Source organism: Phycomyces blakesleeanus (genome assembly GCF_001638985.1).
Source record: "Phycomyces blakesleeanus NRRL 1555(-) unplaced genomic scaffold PHYBLscaffold_3, whole genome shotgun sequence".
In the NCBI taxonomy this organism is placed as follows: domain Eukaryota; kingdom Fungi; phylum Mucoromycota; class Mucoromycetes; order Mucorales; family Phycomycetaceae; genus Phycomyces; species Phycomyces blakesleeanus.
Window position 1 is genome coordinate 601225 of NW_017265136.1, and position 14421 is coordinate 615645.

At 38.4% G+C, this 14421-nt stretch overlaps 7 protein-coding genes across 7 annotated transcripts; 5 read left to right on the forward strand and 2 right to left on the reverse strand.

Moving 5' to 3' along the window:
• Positions 1–104: 104 nt before the first annotated feature.
• PHYBLDRAFT_69740 (hypothetical protein) lies at positions 105–1451 on the forward strand (the record flags this gene model as incomplete). The annotated part of the gene is made up of 6 exons (XM_018442157.1): positions 105–348; positions 420–507; positions 595–701; positions 761–1045; positions 1199–1206; positions 1308–1451. The coding sequence occupies 6 exons, from the start codon at positions 105–107 to the stop codon at positions 1449–1451; spliced, it is 876 nt and encodes a 291-aa protein (XP_018296359.1).
• A 2255-nt stretch (positions 1452–3706) lies between these two features.
• Positions 3707–5539, forward strand: PHYBLDRAFT_69739 (hypothetical protein; the record flags this gene model as incomplete). Its single annotated transcript, XM_018442156.1, has 4 exons — positions 3707–4099; positions 4260–4768; positions 4875–4962; positions 5045–5539. 4 exons carry the CDS (start codon positions 3707–3709, stop codon positions 5537–5539), a joined length of 1485 nt encoding a protein of 494 aa, XP_018296360.1.
• A 527-nt stretch (positions 5540–6066) lies between these two features.
• Positions 6067–8886, forward strand: PHYBLDRAFT_140419 (hypothetical protein; the record flags this gene model as incomplete). The annotated part of the gene is made up of 3 exons (XM_018430397.1): positions 6067–6568; positions 6656–6801; positions 6967–8886. 3 exons carry the CDS (start codon positions 6067–6069, stop codon positions 8884–8886), a joined length of 2568 nt encoding a protein of 855 aa, XP_018296361.1.
• A 37-nt stretch (positions 8887–8923) lies between these two features.
• On the reverse strand, positions 8924–10063 carry PHYBLDRAFT_179519 (hypothetical protein; the record flags this gene model as incomplete). Its single annotated transcript, XM_018438161.1, has 4 exons — positions 8924–9102; positions 9227–9596; positions 9690–9871; positions 10004–10063. 4 exons carry the CDS (start codon positions 10061–10063, stop codon positions 9058–9060), a joined length of 657 nt encoding a protein of 218 aa, XP_018296362.1. The 3' UTR covers positions 8924–9057.
• A 532-nt stretch (positions 10064–10595) lies between these two features.
• Positions 10596–11147, forward strand: PHYBLDRAFT_140421 (hypothetical protein; the record flags this gene model as incomplete). The annotated part of the gene is made up of 3 exons (XM_018430398.1): positions 10596–10690; positions 10773–10812; positions 10869–11147. The coding sequence occupies 3 exons, from the start codon at positions 10596–10598 to the stop codon at positions 11145–11147; spliced, it is 414 nt and encodes a 137-aa protein (XP_018296363.1).
• A 279-nt stretch (positions 11148–11426) lies between these two features.
• On the reverse strand, positions 11427–12971 carry PHYBLDRAFT_154362 (hypothetical protein; the record flags this gene model as incomplete). The annotated part of the gene is made up of 2 exons (XM_018433317.1): positions 11427–12397; positions 12524–12971. 2 exons carry the CDS (start codon positions 12969–12971, stop codon positions 11427–11429), a joined length of 1419 nt encoding a protein of 472 aa, XP_018296364.1.
• A 244-nt stretch (positions 12972–13215) lies between these two features.
• SDHC (succinate dehydrogenase flavo protein subunit 3 SDH3) lies at positions 13216–14416 on the forward strand. The gene is made up of 5 exons (XM_018439040.1): positions 13216–13309; positions 13394–13451; positions 13520–13692; positions 13771–13943; positions 14013–14416. The coding sequence occupies exons 1-5, from the start codon at positions 13270–13272 to the stop codon at positions 14115–14117; spliced, it is 549 nt and encodes a 182-aa protein (XP_018296365.1). The 5' UTR covers positions 13216–13269; the 3' UTR covers positions 14118–14416.
• Positions 14417–14421: the final 5 nt, after the last annotated feature.

The following is a 14421-nucleotide window of genomic DNA, read 5'->3' on the forward strand; positions in this document are numbered from 1 at the left end:
GCGTCTAGGCTGTCCAGGATGTCCCGTCAGGTTGTACCTAAGGTTCCCCTTTTTCTCATAGACCAACCTTTTTTCTCGTAGACCAACCTTCATTGATACCTTCTATGACAAATATCTCCCAGAATAATGCTCTGTTCATCTTCTACAATGAGGAAGTTACTGATGAAGCTAACAAAAGACTCACAGTGAAGCTTTATTTGCTCTGTGAGTTGGATATACGCTACACCAAAGAACCAAGGAAACCGATGTTGCAAACAAAAGTGAAGATAAATGGTAACCTAGCTTATTATCATTGTTATGCCAATAAGCACCCAGAACCAGCGACATATGTAGATAAAGTGATACTTAGTAAGTGATTATGAATATTGTTTTGGCAAATCATTGCACACGTCATGTATTAATGTTTATAACTTTACTAGAAGATCACGGCCAAGCTATTGATTATGCGAATCAAGTGTACCTACCTAGTACACTATCTGATAAAAAGCTTTTCGAGAGCAAGCTAATGTTAATGAAGGAAATTTATTCAAAAATGATCTTCATCACAGATCTTTTCGATGACAAGTCCATGAAATCGTTTTCTACTTAATGCAGAATGGCTAAACGTAACTATGCCAGTGTCGAACAACAGCGCATATATCAAAACACTGAGCACAAAACAAGGCGTCGTCTGCTCTGTGTACTAAAGAAAGGACACCGGGGTAAGTATACTCTCTCAGCAGGCGAATATATGTTCATATGTTTATACATTTATATGCAGAGCAGATGGTCAATAAGATATTGAATGTGGACCAAGAACACAAAGTACGAATTGAAGATTTCAAAAAGGATGAATATCAAGTAATTTGCTACGTACGAAAGTCACCAGGAAAGGAGGATGCAAGTACGAGATCTCGACTCTTGGATTTGATGGTGGATAGACTGATCAAAAACTCTTCGGTGAACACGGTGTTTGCGTCGTACTCTTCTACATCAAAACAACCATTTGCAGACAGTGACAAAACAAATCCCATTCATGTGCCAAAGACTCCCGGAAACACTCAAGGTATTATATACAAATAAATCAAAATTAACGCGTTTGCTTAATCTAACATGCAATATAGACCTGTCGAGGCTTTTTTCTACCGCCAGAAAAGCAGTAGTGATTGTCGCAATTGATTTTTCTTGACTAACTACTAATACTAATGATTTAATACAGTGGTTTCGGTGAGTTGGATCATATGGTACAAGTATATTTTCTATGTGAGTTTAATGTGCGCTATACAGGGATCACGAGATTGTAATGATTGTGTTGATTGAAAACATAGAGACCCTCACTCAGTGAAATATGGGAAGCCCACTTCCAATATATATTCAACGATGTCCCCTTTGTCACCAACCGAATTGCTGCCATTGCAGTTTTGCACATTCGAAGACTGGAACTAGAAGAATCTCTTACTAGTATTACTTAATTTTAACTCCCACGCCTTCGGGTGGACAGTTCATTCAATAAACAATACAAAAAAATGGAGATCCTCAACCAAGCTTACACTTTTACCAGAGAGCAGCTTCTTACAGATACATCAGTACTACAGCAATTTGATTCTCGCCCGGCTCCCATTAAAAGATCATTAAAATCGTGAATTGCTTTTGTATATCTCATCATTGCCATCCTTTCTTTAACCTAGTCATCTAAATCATTCCTTTTATATGTTTGTTATATGATCCTCTATTGAATAAACTACATACGTTAAAGTTGCTCTCTGTTGCGATATTTATCTAAGCGTTTGTAAGAATGCCAAATAAAACCTTTAAAGTCACTCAGATTCAAGCTATGAGAAACCTCACTGATTCTCGTCACCAATGTCTCCTTTTCCAGAAATTTTTTCCGTTTTACTTTACTCTTAACAACTGATCAGAAGTGATCGATTGGATTAGGCTCAAGAGAATATGAAGGCAAATAAGCACAGCGGTAACCTCGAGATACGATATATTACACCCACTATATATTTTTTTTTTCACTCCCGACACAATTAAAGTTATAGCGAAATTCATGCCTCTTTTGGTATAAATGTTACACTGGCTGTACATGTTTGATATTTGGGGGGTAGGATGAATATTTGTAAAATTCATTTTTATATGATTGGTTGTAAAATAAATATTTTTTACAGATTTGTCTTTGTTTATTTCAAGTAATACAAGCCACTATATAAACACGTAGCAACATACCACTTGGTGTGGACAGACTAAAAGTTCAAAATTAATGCAAGTACATATTAGATAAAATTACGCTTATAGTTCCATCTCTGTCATTAAGTGAAAACCTTTTATTGTGAGTTTTTCTAGACATCTCATTATATAGCACATCTTCTCCATAAAGAAAACATGCTTCTTTTCTCAATCCTAGTGACAATGGAAGAAAACTAGCTAATTAGAATCGATTAAAATTTTTGCCCTTTTTTTGAACCTCCAAAAAAAAGGGTAAAAAAAGAGCAAAATTAATTAAAACTCTCGCTCAATGATATGACTTAAATTTTTGCCCTTTTTTTGCCCTTTTTTTGCCCTTTTTTTTTAACTTTTAGTCTGCCCACACCAAGTTTGTTCGAGCACAAACATCGAATTTTTGAAATCATTTTATTTCACTACAATCTCCGCTATAAAAATATATATAATGTCCACCATATAAAGAAGATCGAGAAATAGTACTTTATGTTACACGGCTATCCTTTTTAGAAACATTAAAATGTACCTGTTGCTATGATGACTCTTCATTTCAATATTAAAAATAGTCGAAACTCCGATATTTTCTATCGATACCTCTTGACTTTGAAGGTCCATGACTTTTTATTCAGGCCTTATTTTTAGAATCTTTACACAAGAGTTATTCTGAAGAATCTTTCCTATAAAACATGTTCAAACATTTCTCAATAACTTGCTTATAGTAAAAGTCATAGAAATTTGAAAATCACCCGAAAGCTTATATATTTATCCCCGAACAAACCATATGCCGAATATTAAATAAGTTGAAAATATGAAAGTGAGTCTTTTTTTTTTTGAAAAGAATGGAAACTTTACAAGTCATTAGGTGCTCGCCACCACCCGGAAATTTTTCAATTTTGAAGATTTAAGCACTGTTTTTTGTTCCCAATCTATAAGACCCCTCAAAATAATCAGGATCCCAAAAGGGAACAAAATTTCAAAAAGGAAAGGGATATCGACGATTTTGAAGTTACAAAATACATCTACTCAAAATAATCAGGGTCAAAAAAAGGAAATCTAAACTACCACCACTCTTTTTTTGGGTTTGATATTTAAAAAAAAAAATTACTAGGAGAAAAATTAGTTATTTTAGTATTTATGTTTACTCTTCCAAAACGAGACAAGAATAAAAAGCAGGTTATAATCCTTTTGGGATATTTGAGATGACATTCAATTTTCGATATCGATATATTTACAGGTGGTGGCGAGCACCTATTTGTGAAATATAATTGGTTGAATATAATCTAAGGAGAGTTGAACCCCCAAGAAATTGAGGGGAAATTAAAAGTAGTGGCTAAATATGGAAGAAAAGCTGAAAAAAGTAGTATTTGAATCCCAGAAACCAATAAAAAAAAATGAGTCAAATTCCTTCCTAAAACATACAAAAAATCGGTAGGTATGAAATAGACTTCTCCCAGGTCAAGGGCTAGGTCGTGGCACCTACGTCCGATCGGGAAAGAGGTTCTTCATGTCAATTCAACTCTTAAGATCCAGGGCATTACTGCAACGTCATTCCTGGCTGGTCTCTAGACTCTCAGCTGGTCGTAGTTACAAGATTTACAACCACAAAAAACTCATTCGACAAACATATCATCTCCCATCACCGAATTCATACCCAATTAACCAACGATCTTTTCATTCCAGTCGATCTACACACACTCCACTTATACCGATACCTGCAATGGTACTAGCTGTCATTAAAACTGGAAACCTCGTTAGCTTTGTTTCTCTATCTTCAAAAACTTCGCTCACTCTCTTGCCACACACCTTTCGACGGGATAGGGGTAAGCTAGTAGCAAAGCTTCTAGCAAGCGTACCTATCCTTGGCATGACACTTTTACTTCTCATTGGTCTCGATCAGGTAAATGAAATCTATATTTTCTGTATATTCTCTATCTCCTTTTTTTAACAAACATTTGTTTGAGATACCGAACGGGGACACATTTACCTACAACACATTTTTCTTCTTCTTCTTTATACATACATAACATATACGTATACATGTATATAAATTATCAAAGGCACCAAACACTTCACGACTACGATTTATTTACTTGAGTGAAGAAGAAGAAGAAGAAATCGTCGACTTGGAAATTGCCCAACTATTAGAAGCACATTACGGCATCGTTGCACCCAAAGACAATGAATACGTTCAGTGGCTACAGACAATTGCAGATAATATCGCAGCAGTGGCAGAAGACGATATCCGGTCCCCCGTACGGCCCTACTTGGGCTATGCTCAGGGGGAAACAAATGAAAACGGAGAATCAAAAAGAAATTACGATGTAAACATTATATGTGACTCAAGTACAATGAATGCCATGTGCGCTGGTTCGCGCGTGTTAGTATATGACTTGATGATTCAATATATGGATTACGATTCTACAAAGCTGGCTGTAATTATATCGCATGAGATTGCCCACTCTATCCAACGTCACTTTGTTGAAGCTCATGGATTTGCATCTCTTATGTTCATGCTTGGAGATATCACAAGAGGCGTATTTTGGATGCTTACAGAATCGCTTGGACCGTGAGTAGTTGTACAAAATAGTTTGTTGAACTTGAAAAAAACTGGCAAGGCTAATCTTATTTCTCTCTCTCTCTCTCTCTCTCTCTCTCTCTCTTTCTCTTTGTAGATATATCAACCAGAAAATTAATGAGACGATATCTACTTTCATCACAATGGAGACCCAGACAACTTACAATCGAGTTCTTGAGAAGGAGGTTAGAAGAAGAAATATTGAGAAAACATAATTATATGGTTTTGGTAAATGTGCAGCATATATTCATGATGCTTTATTGTTAGGCCGATTTGGTAGGGTTAAAATTACTGGCAAAGGCTGGTTATGACCCCACAGTTGCATTGGAAGTTTGGACCAAGATGGCAGAGCTCGAAGAAAACTTAGAACACCAGACGATTAAACCAGTGACCGGATCAACCGGAAGGCACGGTTCGATTGGCCACATCCCATCAACCCATGCTTCTCAGTACGAAGATCTAGAGATGGACGTGCACCTCTTTGTTGAATCTCTGATTCGTTCCTGGTTTGGATCAAGCCATCCGCCCAGTCAAGAACGACTTGAATACATGAAAGAACACATGGAAGATGCACAAAAACTTTATAAAGATGCGCTTAGGATTAATGGACCAGCCAAAGAATACATCTTTAGGAATGAGCGAAGAGACAATCCTTTTGAGGACAGCAGTGAATTGCACACAGGGCTGGCTGCAATCAAGCAATGGGCTTATTCTGTATTTTCCTGGAGCATAATACCGTTTCATTTGATATCTAAAACATAATATATAGAATAGCATAATACACCACATAGTAACACATCATACCACACCATAACACAATTCTGTATTGACCATAATTGTATATCATTAGGTTAGATGTATTCCCGCCTCTAGATTTTCTGTTATAGTTTCCATTTTACATATTCTTCTTTTTCTTCTGAACTCTGTTAATTTATAAACACCTTTTTCCATTTCTTCCCATCATTTGTAAACTCGCGGTAAATGTACTTGTTCGTTGAGCCAGTTGTCAAAGTGATGTCTTTTCAGCTTTTTATTAACTCACACATACGCACACTGGACATCTAATAATAGCAAATATCTCTTGATTCCACATATAAAGCATTGTCTTTCTGAGAAAGAAAGTGAAGGCTTGATTCGGAAGCGCACAGATCATCAGATACACGTTATCTTGTCCTATGTGGTACAACCTAACTAAATAAAAATTAAATAAAAGAAAAGAAAGACAAATAGAGCAGAATGCGGCGTATCCGTAAACAACTACTTTGTTCTTCTTTCCAGCAATACTCGATATGGAGCCACTTGAAAACGGGGCAACAGAAAAGCTTCTAGAGCGTCTCGAAGGGTGGAACAAAGGGATTCTACCTTCGGGAAATACAGCAGACTCGCCATGCTTTGTTCAAAAAGATATGCCACGAATTACTCCTCTTTCTCAAGACCAATCTATTGCTATGGTTGTAACTCAGAGTGGGTGGACCTCATCTCTGGTTCATACCGGTGTTTTGTGGAATATGGACAACGACACAACAATGCACGCTTTGTCCGAGTGCCAGCTTTTGTTTCACACACCTCAGGCAGCACTCGATTCAGAGACTACGAAAACACTTCACCTTCTAAGATACGATACCTTTGCATGGTTTCCTGTCAATCGAATATTTCGACCAACACAGAGGTTTCAAACAGCTCTAGACGTCTCACTAAATAACTGGCCCAAAAACCCGTTGCTGGCTTGGGAGGGAATGTGTAAAATATGGGAAGAGTTTGGATTTCTGTGGCCTCAGAAGATAATTTTAGGTAAATCTTTTATCTTTTGTTTTTTTGTTGTTGCTGTTATAAAAATAATGATATAATAAAAAACCTTCTCACAGGTTAATTCTATAGGACGAATATTGCACGTCAAAAAGACATACAAAACACCGTCAATAAAAGATAGACTTCTTTATTTAAACCTGGCTAAAGACGAATGTCTAATGAAGTTGGAAACATTAAAAGCGAGTCTAAAAAATAATACAAATTTCCAAGATGAGGTTAGTGACATTGATTTCGTCCTTTTACTTTATTTGGGTTGTTGTGTGCATAAAAGCGCCATTTTAGAATCATAAAAATAAAAAAAAACAACAGCCACAACCACAACCACAACCAAAAGTAAAATTATATTACAGCTCATATACTTACTATATATTATTAAAAAGGAGAATACGAGGGACCAATGGAGAATCATCAAACGCAATGATGTTTGCCCTATCCACGAATTTCTACCTCAACCAAGTCGTGATATAATTAACAGTATAATCAATTATCGATTCAAAAGAATTTCTATCCATCAGTCCTTTAAGCTACGAAGTTTGTCAACCTCTGGGTATCTGAGTAGCTGTTCTAGCCAAAGACTTTCTGAAGACAAAATTAAACACACCTCCCACCACATAATTCACTGGAATCACAAGACAGAGACTTCTGGGGATCCACCCCAACCATTTGTATTTTCTGCAATGCCTTTGGAGACCGTGTATTCGACTGGTAGTCAGTACCTATGGCATTTTTCTTGGAATATCAGCAGTCCATTCAGCCCACAAAATGTCTCATTTCCAACAATTCCTGTCTATCAACCTCGGTCTATTCGATGCTCAAGCCAAATTTTTCTTTCTCCTGATCATGAAGTGTCTGATATACCTTCTCGAAAAGCAGGTTTAACAAATGGCTTTGTGTTCCAAGATCAACAAGGAAAAGGCACACAAATACACACAGACCTCTCTGGTGATAGTTTAGACAGTCAAATGATCTTTACCAGAGTAAGCAACCACGACAAAGGTCTTTCAAAGGAAAAACAATCAGCGGCGTCACGACTACAAGCACTAGGGTTTATGCTATCCGATGATCTGGACATACTTGATTCTGATGCCGCTGACCATCATCGTTGGACAGTAGAGATCACAGGCCTAGGGCTTTACCATGACAATACTGTAGCCACAGAAGAGGGGCTAAATGCTGATATTATTATCGGACGGATGAAACCAATCATTGATGGAGATATAATTAGTCTTCGACAAGTGCTTTATCTTTGTTCAGTACTTAATTCGAACAGCCTGATGATGAACAAAAACAAACACAATCTAAACAGCCCTACTTCTCCTTCTCAACTATTCCTACAAAAGTTTCACAATAACCAGCCTCCAGCCTTAGATGACAGTTCTCCTACTTTGCCAATAGAGACAAAAGACCAAATCTCACTCAGTTTTCATAATTTAATGCCACGAAAAAGATTAACTCGCCGGAAGGGCATGCAAGAAGAAACAAGCTTGGAACACACACTTTCTTCACCGTCTTCTACATCATCTCAAAGCATTTTTGACCAATTATCTCATCCGGTACTTGCAAAAGAAAACTCACTAATAAGCACCCCAGGCGAAAATTGTTGGATTATACAACTTGCCACAGAACAAGAAATACAAGCTCATGCTCACCGAAAAGCACATACTTCTTTCGGAATATATCCTTCCCAAGAATCACTTGTACCTCTGCATAAGGTTAACCAAGCGCCCACTGTTGTGCTGAATGACATATCTTTAGGCTCAAATAGCCGTCTACCTTGGAAAACAGGCGTCATTGAAAAAGACCAAACCGATATAGACTATCACCCAGCTTACCCATACAAAGGTTCTCGCTTAAAGGCATTCTTTAGTTCAGAGACTTTACACACGAAAGCCGATTCGCCTGCATCAATGCGAAGAACCAGATCATTTGATTCGAGTTACTCACATCCTGCAAATGTATTGTCCCCACTTCCAGAACTTCAGGAATATGATCCGACAGACCAATTATCCAGTGTAGAACCTTTGGACCGGCAAACCCCACAACAGCTACCTTATCTTGCTCGTTTGAACACTTACATGATTAGGACCCCTGATACAGATACAACCGATGTTGGAATAGTCAACACAAGGGAGCTTCCTTACCTTGAGCTCCATGCTTCAAAGCAGACCACAAAAACATGGTCTAGCATACTTCGAGGCGCTTCGTTGGCAAGACTTGGGCGATTAATACACAATAATAGGTCTACTCCACTAAAAAGGCTGAATATAAGACAAATTCCCGAGATAGATAGAAAAAAGTAACTCATAAATAAACACCGTTTATATTCCTGTATAGATTCGTTTTTTTCTCTGTTTTCTTTTCCTTTCTTTTCTTTATTATATGAAGAGGCTGTGTGTGCGTGTGTATATATAAGAGGATAATATAGAACTGATAATGATGCCCAACCCAATAATCAGTCATGTTAAGAGAACCTAATCTTCGTCGTCCTCTCCCTCGTTCTCTCTGAAACGAGGGTTCTTTTTTTAAAATAAAATGAAAAAAGAAGAATTAGCCTATTGAGTCCATCAAATCCGAGCACAGTTTATTCTTCTTCTTCTATTATTATGTATCATGGATAAGAAGAAGAAAAGTGGCACTTACTTGTTCCTTGTGTCGCTTTCTGTTTTCTGGCTGCTCGTAATCACGGCTTCTCTTGTTCATACCTGTCATAGGAACTCTGCTCTTATACTCTCCTGCGCCCTGAGGTACTTCCTTAATGGGCTCGTAGTTCTCCTTGATATCCATCTCTCTCTCGCGTTCTAATTGAGCACGAGTACGATGACCCCATCCACCACGACCGGAATCATACTCTGTGCGATACTCATCACGCACCTGCCCTCCACTTCTTCCACGTCCAAACTGTCTGCCTTCTTTGAATCCTGGATCCAAATCACAACGAATTACACGTTCATCGAGTTTGCTACCATTGACATACTTCATACAGTCCAAAGCGTCTGTGCGGTGGTAATATCTAGAATGGACTATAAGTACTTAAAAGTAAAAAGCCATATATATATACCCACGCCCGATCAGTGAGATCTATAAGGTATATATATGCACTTACTCTACAAAACAGAAACCACATGGTGTCTTTTGATTGCGGTCCAAGCCCATGATAATACGCTTGATCTCGCCACATTTCGAAAATAATTCATATATTTGTTCTTCTGTTGTGTAGAAAGACAAGTTTCCGACATAAAGTGTGGTGGTAGCGGAAAGATCATCGACGAATTGATTCGAAGTGCCCTACGTAAAGATTGCGCGCGTGTTTCGGTGGTTGTAATGAGAAACAAGTTTGCTTGTAGTTTGAAGGAAGAGATTTTTCGTGTGTATTTGTATGTAGAGATAAGGTTTTTATTTTCTTCTTATTTTTTTTACCTGGTAAAGCTGATCACGATATGTTGACGGTACGGCAAGAGAATTGACAAGCGTAGCCATTGTAACGTAGATGAAGAAGGAAACGATTCACCAAACTGTAAACTGCATTTTCCCTTCTTATGGTAAAAGGGGCAGTCACAAGGGTTACTTCATCATGAACTATACATTTTTGAATATGGTTATGTGAACTTTAGTTTGTACACACTCAAGAACTTTGAATCGATATAGTTCATATCCATGTATTAGTAATATTATATGAAAACGCCGATAAATCTACACTATTCTGCTAAAAAAAAATTACGGTTACAGCTAAAATTATTTCTAATGATGCATGTACATGTAAATATACATTTGCACATTAACCATAAATTCATCAAGAAGCCTGTCAAAAGTATTCTCTTCTTCTTTTTTTTCTTCTTTTACAGCATAAAATTATATATGCTTATACAGTTAAAGGAATCGACTTCTTTATATATTTTTTTGATGCAACTGTAAAATAATATTTTCTTTGGTACTTGGCTGTCACGTTATATAAGAGAAATAATAGAAAGGTGGGGTTGGCTGTGTTACATTGCTCTTGCTCTTGTTTGAAATGTCCACAGTTCAACGATTTATCCAATGCAACCAATTTGCTGTTGTTGGTGCTAGTCCTTCCAGGTCCAAATTCGGTAACCGTATTTTGCGATGGTAAATGTTGACAATATAAAAGAATATACTTTCCATTCCCAAAATAAGATGATCATTGGCTTATTCATCGCCATTATCTTAGGTATCAATCTAATCATCTTCCTGTGATTCCTGTTAATCCCGTAAGTCCCTTATGTATATTATTTAACTTTTTTTTTTTATTAAACCAATATTATAGAAAGAGAACTCTATAGAAACATTGGACACAATTGCTTCAATCGATGAACTAGCAGACCCCAAACACACCGGTCTTTCTATTATTACCCCTCCAAAAGTTACTCTCGAGATACTTAAGAAGGCAAAGGCTCTCGGTATTGAGAATATCTGGATCCAACCAGGTGCAGAAGATGCTGAAGTGCTCAACTATTGCTCCCAAGCAAACTTGGATGTGATTGCAGGTGGACCTTGTCTTCTTGTTCAAGGCCCTGCTCTCTTACCTCAACGTAGCCGTCTCTAAAAACAGAGGTTCTTTTTTTTATACATACATACATACATATATACATATTTAAATACAAATAAATGAGAAAGGGAAAGGATGTAGTATTTGTTGTAGAAGAGTTTATAGTTGTTGGCGGGTAAGATACATTAGTGAGTGAGTGAGTGAGTGAGTGAGCGATGAAGTAATTGAGCTCGTGTGTGCGTGCGAGTGACTTGGTAAGCGAATGGGTGGAATATAATAGTGTGCGTGCATGTGAATGTGCGTGCACGAATGTGTGTGTGTGAATAAGAGCGAATTTTAGAGAAATCGAAGCTGGGAAGGTGTGAAATGAATTGGCTTCCAGTCAAGTTTCTCGGGTGCAATTGTCCGCCTCTTCTTTTTGTGGTTGCGTTGCCATTGCTCAATTACCTTGTCGCCAAGACAAATAATGTGTTGGCCACGATAGTATTTGAGAGCACCAATGTTTTGAAGGGTATGCAATATATCTTGAGAAGTAATTGAGGTCCTAAGGGATATTTCTTCAATAGTAACTTCTTCTGTAGTCGACAATAAGAACTCAACAATTGTGTCCGTCCAATAGGCTCGATAAGATAGTAAACCAAGATCAGAAAGCGGCTTTTCGGGAGACCCAGCTCGTCCTTCAACTTTGGATAATTCATACGAGAATTGGATCAACAATTTTCCGTAACCGTGACGCTGATATTGGGGTAGAGTTAAAATACATGCCACATTGTAGTTCTCCGAAGACTCTTTTTCCTTTGAGAAATATCCTATCAAATGGCAGCCGAGGTCATCTCGAATAGTCATACAGTAAAACAAAAAAGGGTCAACGTCGTAATAAAGTGTCTTGTGGTCCAAAAACAGCTTGGAGAGGAGACAAAGATTGCGACACCATGTTTTTTGTTTCCTCCCATCAATCTCAAAAAATGACACATCTTCATGGCGATAAATCTCATTCCCAGGAGGATGTTGCAACTGGCAACGGCCTCTGTGTCGTTCAAGTTGTTTATGAGAAACGTAGTATGACAAACAAAATTCACATATCAAGAGCATATCGCAATAAGCATATTCTTGTGGGTATGGCGAAAAATACCACGTCTCAACCTCGTGTCGTCCCATCTGGATCATGTTGAGGTTCTTTACGCGTGCGATTTCTGCCACACACTGGGTCATTGAACCCGAAGCTCTCAACTTCTCAATCTCTTGCTTCTTCGAAAATGTTTCTGAGTTAGACTCCTCTATAACTTCCATAGTTTCCCCATCTTCCTCTTCATCCGCAGTCAAAACAGTCATCTCTTTTCCTTCTCCAGGTGTCTCAGCTCGTGCCTCCTGAGACTGAAGGCGCTGATTAGGGTCTTCTGTTTTCCTTTTTTGACCCGTTGGTGTCTGTCCACGCATAGGTGTATTGGATCGACGTGCTTTAGATGGAGGTTGAGTATGTGGTGGTGGCGTAGCAGTGGAATCTCTTGATTTCTTTTTTTGCGCTTCTGATTTAGGGAATTCGATTCCTTGGGAGAAATCTAGACGAGAGAATGGAACCCATTCATCTAGACGTTTGTTGAATTCGACGTAATGAACGTAATATTCAAGTGCTAAAGGATCACTTGCAACTTGTCGAAAAAGAAGGATCTCTGCTTTTCTGTACTCTGATTCATGACCAGCTGAAATCTTTTCAACAAAAAGTTTGCAGTGTAAAGGTGATGCGACAAATTTGTGCATCTGTCCAGATGAGTCGACAGTGTTGGAAGGTTGGCTGCTTGGGGTGGGCAGATCGTCAGCTTGTGTTGTAGGTTCATCTTGACTAAGATTAGGTCCATCTGATGGAAGATCGGCTTTACTCATTATGAATTGACTAGTAGTTTGTGATTGCTCAAGTGTCCAGAAAAGGCAGGAGCATAAAGAGGGCCGAGTTCAAACTGTGGAATATCGGATAGAAAAAAAAAACGCAAAAAAAAAAGAAAAATGAAGGAACGGAGTCAAAGCGTGGCATCCGGAAAGACGATGACATCACATAAAAAAATTGAAAATTGCCCTGGGGCAACAAACCCTGTTCTCTTTCTCCACATTTTTCCTTCTTCTTTGCTCTGAGCTACCCCCCTCTCTACCCCACTCTTGCTTGACTGCTACACTACAAAGAACAATGATGGCCACTCGCTCCCTCCTCCAGACTGTCGCTCAGAGTAAGGCTCTCGAGTAACCTTAGCTTTGTATAGAGACGCTAATATATATTTTTCTATCTTTTTTTTCTTTCTTTGGCTCTATAGACCCCGTTGCTCGTTCTGCTCTTTTTAGAAACACTGCGGTCACTTCTATGAGTGTCAGGTAGATAATATTTTTTACTAGCTGACAAAAACAACCTTCGACATACCCGACTTACCTGGATCGAATAGACGTTTCAACGCTTCCCCTGCCAACAAGGAGCAGTGTGCCGCTGCCGAATCCGAGATTTTGCGTCAGCAGCGCAAGGTTCGCCCCGTATCTCCTCACTTGGAGATCTATCAGCCTCAAATTACCTGGTACTTGTCTGGTCTTCATCGTATTACTGGTGCCGCTATCGGTGGTGGTAAGAAATTGCATAATATACCACAAACATAAGGAAACACAATAAACGTACAAATTATTGACATGTGTAATATAAAAGGCTTTTACTTGGGTGCTCTTGGATACTTGGCTGCCCCCGCTCTTGGTTACCCTATTGATGCTGCCACTGTTGTCTCTGCTGCTGCTTCTGCCCCTGTTGCCTTGAAGGTCCTTGCCAAGGGCACCATTGCATTCCCCTTTGTTTTCCACAGCTTGAACGGTATCAGACATTTGGTAAGATTAATGGGAAATGCGATATTAAGAACACTCGACTTATTTATTTTTTCACTACAAAAAAAACAGGCCTGGGATGTTACAAAGTTCATTGATATCAAGAGCGTTTACACCACCGGTTACGCTGTTCTTGCTGGAACTGCTGTCGGAACTGCTTACTTGGCCTCCTTGTAAATCACATAAAATTAAATAAAATGTGCTGTTGCTGTTGTTGCTGTTGCTGTCTTTCTTTCTCTATTGGATATAATATTGTATTAATCATTCAGAGGCATACAGAAGAATATTTTTCATAGGCACAACCTTTATCTTTTTGCTGTATGGAAAAGAGGAAATATTCGACACAATTGTCTTTCGGTTAATGGGTGGATTCCGTTTGTTGAAAGAGGGGTGGTCCCCCATGTCGGACGTTGGATTGGAAAGAATAGAATTATGCATTTAACCAACCAAGAATTAAAACACACTGTCAACCCATGTTTTA

What these genes read in the sequence shown, in the direction of transcription:
- SDHC (XM_018439040.1), top strand. Translation starts at nt 13,270, where the DNA reads ATGATGGCCACTCGCTCCCTCCTCCAGACTGTCGCTCAGA. An exon ending in CCTCCAGACTGTCGCTCAGA is followed by an intron (nt 13,310 to 13,393) that starts GTAAGGCTCTCG and finishes TTGGCTCTATAG; the next exon opens with ACCCCGTTGCTCGTTCTGCT. An exon ending in TGGTGCCGCTATCGGTGGTG is followed by an intron (nt 13,693 to 13,770) that starts GTAAGAAATTGC and finishes GTAATATAAAAG; the next exon opens with GCTTTTACTTGGGTGCTCTT.